Source organism: Haliotis asinina, chromosome 8, assembly GCF_037392515.1.
Source record: "Haliotis asinina isolate JCU_RB_2024 chromosome 8, JCU_Hal_asi_v2, whole genome shotgun sequence".
In the NCBI taxonomy this organism is placed as follows: Eukaryota; Metazoa; Mollusca; class Gastropoda; order Lepetellida; family Haliotidae; genus Haliotis; species Haliotis asinina.
Window position 1 is genome coordinate 9,509,090 of NC_090287.1, and position 14,253 is coordinate 9,523,342.

Genomic DNA, 14,253 nt, shown 5'->3' on the forward strand with positions numbered 1-14,253 from the left:
ATTGAGTTCAGAGTAGATACCAGACTCTGAAAGTATTGCTGAATTTAGTACTATTTGATGTGACTGTGTCAGTTTTATTGAATTTTGCTCAGGAAATGAATCACTGGTTTGTTATGTCAGTTATTGACAAACCCAGTCGGGCTGATGTCATGAAACATGCCCCAAAAGTTTGAAAAACAGTTGAAGAATCAGCTATGTTGGACTGCTATTCAGACATGGAATTCTGCAGTCAAAGGAACAATGTAATTATGAACATCAGTTTGTGGTGATGTCATGTTTACATATGTTCCAGAAGAACTTTCTTTGTAGCCTCTGTCTATTGAATCCCTAGTCTATTGGCTTCACATCTGTTTTAATGGAAGATATTAAATTAGTAGAACCAGGCTGAAAATATAAAACTCAGATACTGGAGTGTACGTCTGATACTGATTAAATTTCTTTCAAGTGTATGTCTGTGTTGGCATCATATTATTGATTGTAGTCACCTATAGTCAGCAGTAAGCTAACTAATTTTGTATATCGTTAGAGCTGGAGGTGGAATGCTGAAATTATTAAACAAAGGCATTCCTGCTCCAGGCTTTACCATGCATTGCAGGTTGTGATACCACCATGACTTTTTTTTAGACTGACATTGGGGTAGCCTGGTGGTTAAGGTATTTGCATGTCAGTCTGAAGACAGAGTTTGATTCCCTGCATGGCTACAGTCTTTGAAGCTAGTTTCTGGTGTCTCCCTTCTGTCATATGGGATAATTGCTAAAAACAGCATAAAACCATACTTGTAATTTTGACTTAAAAGGCTGAAAGGGTTTGATGTCCTAAGTAGTCATCACTGGCTTCTGTGTTCCCTGAAGTGTCATTATTTGCTGTTTTCAGACATGTAGTTTCTGAGTTTCCTTCCACATGAAGCTGACATTATGATGTAAATAAAATCCTTTTCAATGTAGCATTATACCTACTCCTTCAGTCATTGCTGTTTGTTACTTGATATTTGTATACAGTACATGAAAGCCATACATCTATTCACCAGCAGATCAGTGTAGAATATCAACAGGATTTCAAACATTTCTTTTAGCTAATTAATGAAGTACCTCATTGTGCACTTCAATGCCCAGATGAAGTTCTTTTGTAGTATTAATTGAGTAGACTGTTAATACTTTGTTGTAGGCAAAGCTTGAAAAGGTCGTGAATCAGTGTACCTAATTCTGCATTGCAACTTTGTAATGACAGTTGTCAATGCAGTGCATTTTAAATGTGATTGCATTCCGAAATATTGTCCTTGAATGTGAGTGCAGGTGCCCAGATTGGGTGTTGAAAAGGTTCTTTTTTTTTAATCTTGGGGACAAATCTGTAAAATCTAGCGATATGGGCATGGCTGGTCATGAAAAAGGTTTATTTGAAAGTGTGTGTTTGCTACTGCTCTTATTCTGATACCAGAAGTTGCTAATTGAATCGTTATCCCCATCCTGCTTAATTGCCTTGGGATGGTGTTTGACAGGAATCCTGCCACTGTGTGACTTGATAACTTATTTGAACTGAAAACATAATATCCATAATGATTATTTGTTAGAATAATTTGAATAACATCAAGGGTCTAATCTACTGAGTGCTTGTAGCCTTAAGAAATGTCATAACTCTATAGTTTATTATTGGTTTGTGAAGGTTGTAGAGCTACATATGCACTGTGGATAATGCCCAAGGCCTTGAACTGACAAGGTTTACAAATACCTTGACAAGTAATTTGTTTGCTCCAGTTTGAGTTTCGTACCTGTTGTTTTCGATAGGACAAGTCTTTGCATTTAATATCTTTTCACAATTCGTGGTGAATGTTTGAGATTGTGTCAAAAGTATTGCACACCAAAACATTAGTGGAGCACCAATCGATATCAAATAATTGTTTTATTGATCATTTGACAATCAAACTTTGATATACGTTTAAACAAAAATTCTAGTCGATAACATTGTATTCTACCTTCGAGAATAACAAATGATTAGTGTGCATTCAAGATGTGTACATACCTTCAGGTAGGCTCATGATCACTGCCGTAATACAGAAGTCAAGTCTATTTATAGCAGTCAGTTCAGGTAGTGGCTTGCAGTGTAAAAACAAGTTTTAGCATGGATACATATATATGTTAGACCTGTATGCAATTACATGTGTGAATATGCAAGCTTTGAATAAGTTGTCATAAAAGTAGTATGTTATGAAAACAACAAATACTCCTGAGAATATAACACGTGGTTGGAACAAGCAATTTGATTGGTTGGTCAGACTGTCCACAAAATGCCTGCTTTCCTGTCCATGTGATTGCTTTGAGAAAACATTTTGTGTTTTTGCGAAAGGCTGAATTCTCATCAAATTCATGAAAAATGTTGGAAATGGCAGTGATCACGGTATGTTTTGAACGAGTGTTTCTCAGACTGCACACTCAAATAATTGATGTACGTGTTGTTTAGCTCTAAATGTAGTGATCTAAATGTATATTTGTTGTCAGGTTCTCCATGATTTTCAGTATGTTTTTGTCAGTGTTTTGGGGGTTTTTTTTTTATTTTTATTTATTTATTTTTTGTTTTTAATCCATTTTTAAGAAGAATGGGTTTCGGACTGGTGTCATATGACATCTTTATTACAAGTGATCATGTAGCAGTCCTCTCATCACCTTCTGTTGTGTTCATTAATCCACACATGCAGTCAATCATTTATCAATAGTTGATTATGAATTTATACCGGTCTCTACTCTCTTCCCTATTTCCTTACTCTACCGGATAGTACAGGATGTCCACTGATGTTACTCCGGCAGTGTCCACCATAAGCTTTGATAGTGCAATCGAAGCGGAAATCCCACGTTGAACCCAGCTCCAAAAGACGAAACTAACTTTCAGCCTGGAGACTACCACCGGTACAGCGTCCATAGAGCCCAAAACGGTACAATTACCGGCACACCTTATGCCGATATATCGTACCCTCCGCAATGTCCACTCCAAAACGACCAGATTAGGAGTCCAGTGTAGGTTTCTAGGAACCTCTGCACAAGCAAACCTCATACCAGAAGTTTACCGGGTCCAACTCCTGACCCTGCAGGCCACCTTCCTGAAGGCACTTGCCCTAGCCAGAGCCCACTCCATCGAAACTTGTTCTCTCACCCTGCAGTCTCAGCCGTTATGAAAAGAGAAAAAAAAAGCACTCATACTCACCTCAACTCGTGTCACACAGAACTCAAACATAACTCTATCAAGACCCTTTTGCCTTGCAAAACTTTGTTCAAGGCACATCATGAACTAAATCGCAATCATGCTCCAGAAGCAACTCCCGCCACCGTCAAAACAGATGTCGCCCACCTCCTCAACCTCTACAACCACCCGGTTGTCTGCCCATCAATAAAAGACGCTGCAATCCCCAGAAGCTCAGATCAAGCCCTCACCATCCTACAGAGGAACTTAGATCTAAATAATTCTTCAGATCTTGCCTTGACATTTCTCGCATTAACCACAATAATAATGCTAATAAAAATTCAGAAAATTATCAGAATTTTGTGGTTAATCTATCTGATTACCAGTTGAGTGAAGCACAAATCAGTATTCTCAATAAGGGCTTAACCTTAGCCCTACACCAGCTAGGAATGATAAAAGTCAACTGTTCACTGACTTGAAATGACTCTTTCGATGCATGAAAATTACCCATTATATTTCGTGATACCCCGACAGATGATAGATCACAGCTTGACATCAAATTCGGTCCAAAAAGTACCTGGAATCCACCCTACAGTAATGACAATGGCTTTGAAGCATTCTTCAAAGCGGTCACCAGTGACTTCCTCAAATTAGAAAACACCAAATTTCATGGCTGTAGTGTCACCAAACATGAATTACTTGCATTAAACCAGCTCAAAAATAATAACGATATAGTTATTAAAAAAGCTGATAATGGCTCCACTGTAGTCATTCAAAACACTAATGACTACATTGCAGAAGCACTTAGACAACTATCTGATCCACGCTACACAAAGTTACAAGAAGACCCCACACAGTCCTTTTGTAACAAGGCGTCGAAAGAACTCACTAATATCTTCCTCAAGGAGGAAATTAGTCAAAAGTGCCTCACAGGCCTCCTGCCTAAAGACTGCTCCGCCGGTAGATTCTATTTACTCCCCAAAATACACAAATGCCTCACACCACAAAGTACCAGGACGCCCTATCATCAGTGGCAACAATACAGCCACGGAAAAAATAAGTAGTTTTATTGACGAACACATCAAACAGTTCGTCTCTCACTACCTTAGCTATATCAGAGATACAACTCAATTTATCCAAAGTCTGGAGTCTTACGCTATTGATAACAACAAGGACACCCTATTAGTCACAGTGGATGCCACCTCGCTCTATACAAATATCCCCAACGGGGAAGGTATGAGAGCAGTTGTAAAAGCCATCAGGAGACACAAACCCACATGGCTTATACAACCCACCAGTCTCCTCAGTCCTCTTAGATTAGTCCTGCTCAGGAACAAATTTTGTTTAACGGCACCCACTACCTACAAGTAGGCGGCACCGCCGTGGGAACTAAACTAGCTCTGTTATTTGCAAATATCTTTATGGGTGAACTAGAAGATAGATATTACTTCAAACGCTGTTACCCCAATCAATTATACAGCAAAACAAACTGCATTTGGATTCTAAATCTAGGAGAGACTTTCTACAGACCAGGACTAAAGTACCAGCCTCAAACCCGAAACAGTTACTAGTTTGCAGCTATAACCCTTTGAACCTAGAGCTGAAATGCATCATTCAGAAACTCTCAGACACCTACAACCGCGTTTTCCCTTCACCTCCTATTATGGCCTTCCACCATAACAAAACTCTGAAAGATAAATATTTGAGTCAGAGCTACCCTCAGCCACCCACATCTTCCTCCCCAGATAGCAGGTAGATCAGTCCAATTTGTTGACGATCCATGCAATGCGCATTCCTGCAAAGTTTGTAGCAGTATCAATTCCTCGCAGTACTTCTACAGTACCCACATGGGCCATAAATACTCGTCTCGTGGACACCACTGCCCAAGTCGCAATGTAGTATACCTCTTCACTTGCAACTCCTGCAAAAAACAATATGTAGGTAAAACCAAAAGGGCTTTCAGAACAAGACTTTCTAAGCATTTTGCAGATATTACACATAAGAGAGACAAACCTGTTGCTCATCATTTCAATCTCCCCAATCATCAAAAAAGTGATCTTCGACACACTATCATCACTCGGCTCAAGGCAGACCCTGAGCGAGAGACCACTATCAAATTCCGCTGTTCCATGGAACTGAGTGGATCTTTCAGCTCCACACGCTCAATCCCGCCAAAATTGTTGGTTGAAATTCACCACATTTTTTTCAATCAATTAGATCTAGAACTAGTTATCCTTTCAGAAATGTATTTTTCTGTATTCTTTGGATATTGTTGATCTTCAATAAACCTTGCTTGTCCCAAGAGGCAACTAACAGGATTGGGTGGTCAGGCTCACTGACTTCATTGACACATCATCGGTTCCCATTTGTGCAGATTGACGTTCGTACTGTTATCACTGGACTGTGATCCAGTCTCGTTTATGCACAGGCTGTCGCCATATAGCTGGAATGTTGCTGTTTGCAGCACTCACTCACTTTGGATATTATTGCTGACAGGTTCCAATCATCTTTTCATATGTGACATGTTTATCTTTGAATGCCTGTTATTGCCCTTCTGTGTTACAACCCATGATGGATATTGCTGAAAGTAACACATTCTGTCTGACTCACTGACTCGTAGCTTTGTCCTGATCTGAATATTGTTTATTCTGCCCCATACGCATGCTAATTCACCTTCATTGTGAATGTTGTCAACCTGGAATGCCTGAAATTCTATTCAGAAGAGTGTTAAACTCAGCGGTATCTTTGAACATCAGCCTTTCCAGTCAGCACTTACATCATTGATCAAAAGATCAAGTCATGCAGTCACTTTTTCAATATTTTCTTAGTAGGTTAGCAATTTTTAAGTAATTTTATGTTTGCCATTCCTGATTCTTTAATGTCAATTATGGCAAACTTTGGTACCATCAATTGTTCACTCAGACAAATTTGTCACTATGACACTGTCTATTTTCTTTTTTCTTTTTTTTAATCCTGTAATCCTGATTATCTTTTTCCTGATTAAAACATTTGAGCTAATATATAGTAAAATTCAGTGGTCAGTTTTAGAAAGGTTAAGAATAGTATAATCAATCCAGTTGTGTTTCTTATGAGATATTTATTTCTTTGCTGAATTAAATCAAGGGTAATACTGAGATATCAACAAATGGTAGCATTTCCTCAAAGAATATGTGATATAATGTGAATAGAGCTGTCTGTTTTGCTGTCTCACGATGCCTGGTGATAGCTCAAAGTTCAGTGTTATCACTAGTACAGGTGGTAGTTAGTGACACCCTGATAGGGAGCTGTCACCTTCACTGTGTTAACTTGATTCAGACACTTGATCAGTTAAAATCATTTCACACCAGATATTCTATCTGTAAGAGGTTTCACAATGTAGGAGGTCAGCATCGAAACAGGTGGCATAGTCCTGATTTTCCACCTTGCTTATGATGCTGAACATATGAGTCCTTGATGCTGCAAAGGCCATAATTAATTGCCAGCCAGGAATGTTGTTTTCCTTCTATACATTGAAATGGTTATGGATGTCGTAATGGCTCAGTCATACTGCTGATGCATGTAATATTGATACCAAAAACTGGGGCAGTTCCTACTGTTATCTTCCAACAGATAACTGAAGCGTTTATAGCTTAACAAGCTGCCATACTTACCTGTGGCCTGTGTGGGTTTTCATGCTGTGATGTGCAGGGTACTATGTTTACCTGTGACTATTGGAGGCTGCCATGGTTACATGTGGCTAGTGTATGCCTCCTTGGTTTCCTGTGGCTAGTGTATGCCTCCTTGGTTTCCTGTGGCTAGTGTATGCCTCCTTGGTTTCCTGTGACTAGTGCAGGCTGCCATGATTACCTGTGGCTAGTGTATGCCTCCTTGGTTTCCTGTGACTAGTGCAGGCTGCCATGGTTACCTGTGGCTAGTGTATGCCTCCTTGGTTTCCTGTGACTAGTGCAGGCTGCCATGGTTACCTGTGGCTAGTGTATGCCTCCTTGGTTTCCTGTGGCTAGTGCAGGCTGCAATGATTACCTGTGGCTAGTGTATGCTGCCTTGGTTAACTATGGGTAGTGCAGGCTGCCATGGTTATCATCGTGGTGAGTGCAGCCAGTCTGTTTTCATTTAAATGGTCCACAAGAGACTTTGTATAAAACGATACCAGAACGCAAGTATTTAGGTCTAAAAATATTGTAGTTCCAGTGACCCAAATGACCTTTGAATTCTGGTGCCAACCCCATTTTATTATTGGAATAAACAAAATAATTTTCCAGAGATGATTATTTTTTATGCACAACCTACCACTTTAAATTTGCACAGTAAATAAACAGTTGCAATCATAATAACAACATTTTTTTTATTGGCCCTATTAACATATTGCATTGAAGACTTTTTTCATGGTCTGTAATGTGTTACATCTAATTTGAGGAAATTATCTTGAGTAGCAGATCTGTTGAAAGATCTATGCATTATGGAAGCGGTTTGTCCCTCATAGAGAGCGTTTAGTCCAACCTGCAAGCAATCAATAGGGGCACCACCTCACTGTACAACAACCATGGATTATTTTACAGTCTGATGCACACTTGGAGTTCAATACACATATGCAATATTAATTAAACACCAGTGGGACAACTGGAATTCCAGTTGCAGCTGTTTTTGGATTACTCATTGGTATTCCAGATGTCTAAATGTGATCACATGCTTCAACCATGTGGAGAGACTGACCACTTGATCCTGTAAGATGCCCTTTATCACAACTGTATTGACTAAAGACCAGTTGTAACCCATTCTGTGAAAATTATCTGTGCAATGCTGGAAACATTTGGACAATATTACATGGATGGAAATAACGCCTTGCCTGACATCCCAGTCCAGCAGTTTACTCTTGGGAAAGCAAATTTGTATTACACACTGTACCAGTGTCCAATGGGCTTTTCCAATGTTAATTATGTCGCTTATTTAAAAAATCAAGAATAAAATCGTCCGTTCTAGCTGAAAGATTATCAGGACAAGTGATTTTACATGTACCACTGTGCCGGAGTACCTGGCAATTTGTGTTTTTTCTACTCCAGCACTCTCATTGCTAAAAGCATTTATGACTAGTTGTTTGCTTTTAGAATAGTTCCCACAGTTTGGGTCTTTTGTTATTTGTGTCTTGATGTTTACTTTTCAAATCTGTTAGCAAGTTCATTGAACAATGTTGAAATATTAGGCCTAAGTTTCACCAATGATACAACCATAATTAGAACCTGATTATCTGGTTGGAATGTATTGATTGTCACAGCTGTCATGGCAGCTGGATGGCATAGGATCCCTTACTAATGTACACTATAGATGCGGTCCATGTTTAAGGACTTTAATGATGCAGAATCACATTGGAATGTGTGTGGGTGAGTCCACATCCTTTCCTTTGGAGACTTCAGGCCCTGTCTTGTGATACATAGAACAAAGAGCTTGCTAACTTTTCTGCAAATGTAAACAAACACGCAGACGTTTCTTGAGCATTTCTCTCTTTATATTCTGCAACTCGTTCACCATTTTAGAATCTGTTTTTACTCTAGACTGACCTCTACGCTGTGTTCAAAAATGGTATTTCAAAGTGACCATGTCAGAAGCTCCTGTCAGTTTCAGATGTCTGTGTGACCCACTGAAAATTAAACACACATTTTACATTTAATATTTCTTGTAACTGGCGTTGAAATTAGTAACAAACATTAAATTTATGAACAGTAAACAAGTGTTATGTGTCACATATAACAACTTGAGTCTAAGTAATTTTGAAATATACAGTCAGACACTGGGGTCGGAGGGTTGTAGACGTAATCCAACCATCCAATAGTTCGATGCTATTTATAAACACTGCCTCTACTCCGGTGAAAAACTGAAATACACAAATGACTGGTCAGCTTTGAAACTATATTTAGATTATGATTTCATTCTTAGATAATTGCCAGACATTTTCCCATGTCAGTTGCAAATATATACTGCCTAAGGCTAAAAGGCAGACTGAAAATCCTCTAAGAATGGATAAAGCTTTTTGTCTGAACATTCAACTGTTGAAGCAGGCACTGAAGGTAAAAGCATCTCATTAAGCTTTCATTAGCTCAGTGGAGCTGAATATTAACCTGACTTGATCTAGTTACAGTTGCTGATCAAGCAAATCAAAAGGAGAAAAGGCTGTTGGAGGGGTTTGACCATTTGATTACCCAATAAATTTGTCAAGATTTTGTCCACTGAAACGATTCTACTTGTATTTCAGCTCTTTCGAGAAGTTAGGATAATGAAGTGGCTTGATCACCCAAATATAGGTAAATGGTCTTTATTTGTTCAACATTTAATGTGTTTTAATTTCCACATTTCAGCTCTTTCGAGAAGTTAGGATAATGAAGGTGCTTGATCATCCAGATATAGGTAAAGTGCATGTTGTAGATCCCTAACTAGTCCCAGTATATTTTTGTAGAAACCTTTGCTTTACTTCCTGTTTATCCTCACCTCTCTGCTTCCCTGTATCATTTAAGCCTCGCTGGACTGTAGTATAAGTTCAAGTGGGCTATGTAGAAGCATTTTTTCTTCTATCTATACATTCCAATGAGATCCCACCTAATTCCTTCAAATATTTCTGTACTTTCAATATCAAGCAACCATATTATGTCTAGACTACAGAGTACCAGATACCATCCAGCATAATGGTGATAAGGAAAGTGCAATAGAGTTCACATGATTAAATGCCGTAGCAAGTAGATGTCATTTTCAGTTTCCAGAGTTAATGAAAAATACTTTCATGTGACTGATGATGTTGGTGTACACCATTATGAAACTTCAATATTTAATTAGCATTCCAGTGTGAATGTCCAGTGTTTTTCAACCTGTTACAAAAACAGTTACGCCTTGACCTCTGTTAAAAATGGCAGACGGGTATCCGGTATTCTGTTTGTGTACCATATCTATGCAGCCAGCTAATGTCGAAAGTAGTTAGGATACTGATAGCAGCTTCATTTACTTAACTGTTACAATATCATCTCAACTTTGAAGTCAAGCAAGATTGTGATGGTCACTTCCTCTATATCAGTCTATGCCAAAATATTCAAGTCTTCTGACGGGAACATAGTTCAGTAGATATTGATGTAATGTAGACTGATTTGTTGATTGATAGACCAACAAGGCTTTCGTTAGACTATGGCTCTTAACATGTCCCTAATGTCACAAACCATTATGATATAACAACAGTACCTGACTGATAGAAATGTTACTTCATAGAACTTGACTGGATTACTGAAAGTGGTAATATCCTGTATGTACACAGTTTCCTGACATGATTATCAGTGTGATAGGGTTTCTGAATTAATTCTGACCCAACTGACAATGTGCCAATGAAACGAGCAAGCAACACAGCCATGGTGCCAATTATCGCCCGTGGAATTATGTCATGAAAATGATGATTTGAGTAATTTTGACTTCCTGCGACTGTGTAACACAGGTTGTTGTGCTATCTGTGCACATGATGTCAGCTGTGCAGATGGGACATGGTATTGATTTCCCTGCTTGACGAGACATTCCAGATTCAATTGTTAGGCAAAGTGGCAACACAGACATCATAGCCAGACTTTTCAGATGTAGAGGGGTTGACTAATTTGACTTTCAGAATAAATTTGATGATGTAGGTTTCAGATATCATAACTATATTTTGGAAAATTTAAAATGTTTTACTTTAATTACAGAATTTTTATATATGGAGGGGGGGGGGTATTTTGTATGGATGACAGTTAGGCAAGAGATAGGATATTTAACATTTCGTAATATGATGTTGTTAAAGGTGTGGTGATATAATTCTGTATTTGTGTTTAGTTTGGGCTGTAAGGTGATGTGTATTTTTGTTTCAGTAAAACTATTTGAGGTGATAGAGACAGAGAAGACACTGTATCTTGTCATTGAATACGCAAGTGGAGGTGAGTACTTCATCTTTAAATAAGTTGACCCTTATTATTATCCAGTTCACCACCATCTGGTTATGAAAACATCCCTTCACAGATAGAAAATATTTCAGAGTAAGACTAGATAGGATTTTGTCCACTGCCTAAAAGCATGAATTGCTAGATATCATCTTCATCACACACCAAGCATGAATGAGTGAATATGTAAGTTTAGTTTTCGACAGCTCCCTGCAGTATTCCAGCAATGTGGCAACAGTGTGTACATAATGGAGTCTGGACCAAACAATCCAGTGATAAATGAGTATCGATCTGTGCAATTGGGAACTGATGATGTGTCAAGCAAGTCAGTGGGCCTGACCTCTCGATCCCGTCGCCTTTTATGGCAAGCATGAGTTGCTGAGTTGCGTAAGTCCCACACACCAATTCTGCCAAGCTGAGAAGCTTGGAAGTATTACTGTTTTCCTAATAGTGATTATATACCTACGTGAAATACACAAGATTATGGATGTGGTGTGAAGCTGTACCTGCTCGCTTATTCACAGGCTAAGAACAGGACTGACCAAAGCTCCACCAAGCCCCATAGACAAAAAGCCTCATGGTCTTTTCATTATTTCATTCTTTAAATTAAGTGTTCACAGAATCTGTTTAATGTCAATACTGTAAACTCAACAGTTTCCAGAAACAACAAGTGAAGGGCTATGTTGATTTTTGATACTAGAGTGGAAATAAATCTTGTTAAGCTTAGATTGTTTTCCTATGTATTATCATATGGGGCTTTTGCACAAAAGGTCTTTTGTCCGAGCTTTTTACAGGCAATTGAGCAGGAGTATTTAGACCTTGGCTTGTATTTTGTGCATCTATGCAGTTAAAATGATCCAAGTCATGTACAGGAAGTATTCACTTCAGTCTGTTGTCTGTCAGGAAGTTGAATATTTATACAACTTTGGATGTGAATACGATGATGTTGACGGATCCTGAATCTATTTTAGCCTAGAGGTTTTCCTATGTATGTTGTCAGCTATATATATGAATTCAGTCTTTCACTGAGTCATCATGTACTTAACCCCCATGAAACATATCCCTCAGCAACAAGACATGCACCGAGATAAGCATCACACCCCTACTAGACACATGTCGTATGGGATACAATTTGGGGCTGTTTTTCATTAGTAGGCATCTGAGAAATTCCAGGCCATATGTTGTCATCTTTAGATGTTCCTGTCTATGGTTAATAAGTATTTCTGTTTGAGAGGATGTGTGTTTGGAAGTTTCTCAGTATGTTTGTCATGGCTAGTGGCCTCTGTGGTGTTATAGGTAGTATAATCGACTAGTTGTTCAATCCCCATGCAACATCACACAAAAACTGTTCAAGAAAGGTATGTTTGTTATCCCACCTTGCCAGGGACATTTTGACTGAATCTGGTCTTCACAGTGTATCTGAATGGAATATCCTTGTATCTTGCTGGTCAACACTATAGGTATTAACTTTTCCAAAGAATTTTCATATTTACTTTAAAAATATAGAGAGATATTGTAATAATGTTGTACTCACCTGTATCAGCATCAAGTAAATGCATTACATCTTGTGCAGACCCGTGAAGGTCTGGGGTAGAATAGGCCTTTAGCAACCCATGCTTGCCATAAAAGGCCACTCTGCCTGTCGCAAGAGGAGACTAACAGGACTGGGTGGTCAGGTTTGCTGAATTAGTTGACACATGTCATCGGTTTCAAATGGAGCAAATCAATGCTCATGCTGTTGATAACTGGATTTTCTAGTCCCAGCTTGATCATTTACAGACTGCTGCCATACTGAGGGAATATTGCTGAATGCGGCATAAAACAAAACTCACTCATCACTTCATGTGACAAAATTGTAAAAGTATTGAAGTACGTCTTCATGTCACGCATTTATCAAACCTGGCAAAGTCAGACACTTGGTTTAGTTCTTCAGTACTTAGCATATGTAAAAATTGTAATTGATAAATGATATCAATAAATATTAAACATTTTATGGTTTTCTGAAGGTAACCAATGTTTAGCTGACAATGAATGAAGAATTGGTTTGATGCTTTGTTTAAATTAGGGAAATACTTGCAATCTCAAAATAAAATGTTGGACTGCCTCTAGTTTACTTTGAACAAAATAATACTTTCACTTTTACTCTTCCTTTCCTTTCAGTCAATTTTGTGATATTTCATGAAATGTGCCATATTCAGTATCTAGCTTTGTATGAAAATACAGCTTTGACTAGGCAAGGAAGGCACACCCCATCTGTGTATATGTTTGGAACCCGATCTTTATGGAAAGTTATAGCCAATGCAATGTTTGATCAAGATAACTTGTATTCCACAAACAATAATTACATTCTTCCTTCATTTGTCAGACAAGGGTATTTGGTTTTGAGTGTTGGATAAAAGCCAGCAGTATCCAACATGTATCATATAAATATATGATGAGGCAACTGATGAGGTGGTCACAATGTTAGTATCTTACTGTGATGTTTATTGTGTCATTGTATTTCCCACATTGTAGATATTAACCTTCTTTCATTTTGTTTTTTTTTTTTAGTAAAGTCTTCTCATCCATTGTAGTGAAAGCTTTTGACTTTTGTAAAACTGACATGATGTTGATCATGATCTTTTATATGTGCTGATCAGTGATCACCAACAACACTATATTTGTCCAGTGGAAGTATATTTTTATCTTTCACGCTAAACCTTTGAAAACATTTGAGATTTGTGAGTCAAATATTTGAGTCACTTCTCCATTTGAGCTGCTTAGTGTAGCATGACATGACACAGAAACAACAAAATATATTCACCACTCTGCAATGAGTGATTTCCTCAAATTGTGTTCTTCACAAATCCCTGTTATTGTAGCATCAGTATTTCCTGAAAATAATGCAGCGTACTAAGTTCGGGCAAGTATTCGTTGAAAAGTCTCCATCAATTTTTTAAGATAGGACATAACAGAAACCACTTATATGATTTTGAAACAATGTGTTAACTTGTGATATGGATCTGGCCTCACACAGAACTAGAAACCAGAACCTTAAGTTCCTAAGGAAGTATTTTTACGATGGAAAGTCTAGATTCATTTATATGCTTTTAAAATTTCTGATTTCTAATTCTCTTGAGTGCTTGTTTGTATATATTAAGGGTATAAATTT

General features: G+C 38.1%; 1 protein-coding gene across 39 annotated transcripts in view; it reads left to right on the forward strand.

Annotated features, from left to right (window-relative positions):
- LOC137294934 (MAP/microtubule affinity-regulating kinase 3-like) overlaps positions 1-14,253 on the forward strand; it is a 60,074-nt gene that overhangs the window by 8,968 nt on the left and 36,853 nt on the right. For 24 of the 39 annotated variants that reach the window (XM_067826113.1, XM_067826124.1, XM_067826111.1 and 21 more), the window contains exons 4-5: positions 9,413-9,461; positions 11,034-11,099. In XM_067826113.1, the coding sequence (XP_067682214.1) occupies positions 9,413-9,461; positions 11,034-11,099 (115 nt within the window). Of the gene's footprint in view, positions 1-9,412; positions 9,462-9,515; positions 9,565-11,033; positions 11,100-14,253 lie in introns of all 39 variants that reach the window. The other 15 variants (XM_067826122.1, XM_067826110.1, XM_067826145.1 and 12 more) reach the window with 1 other exon arrangement.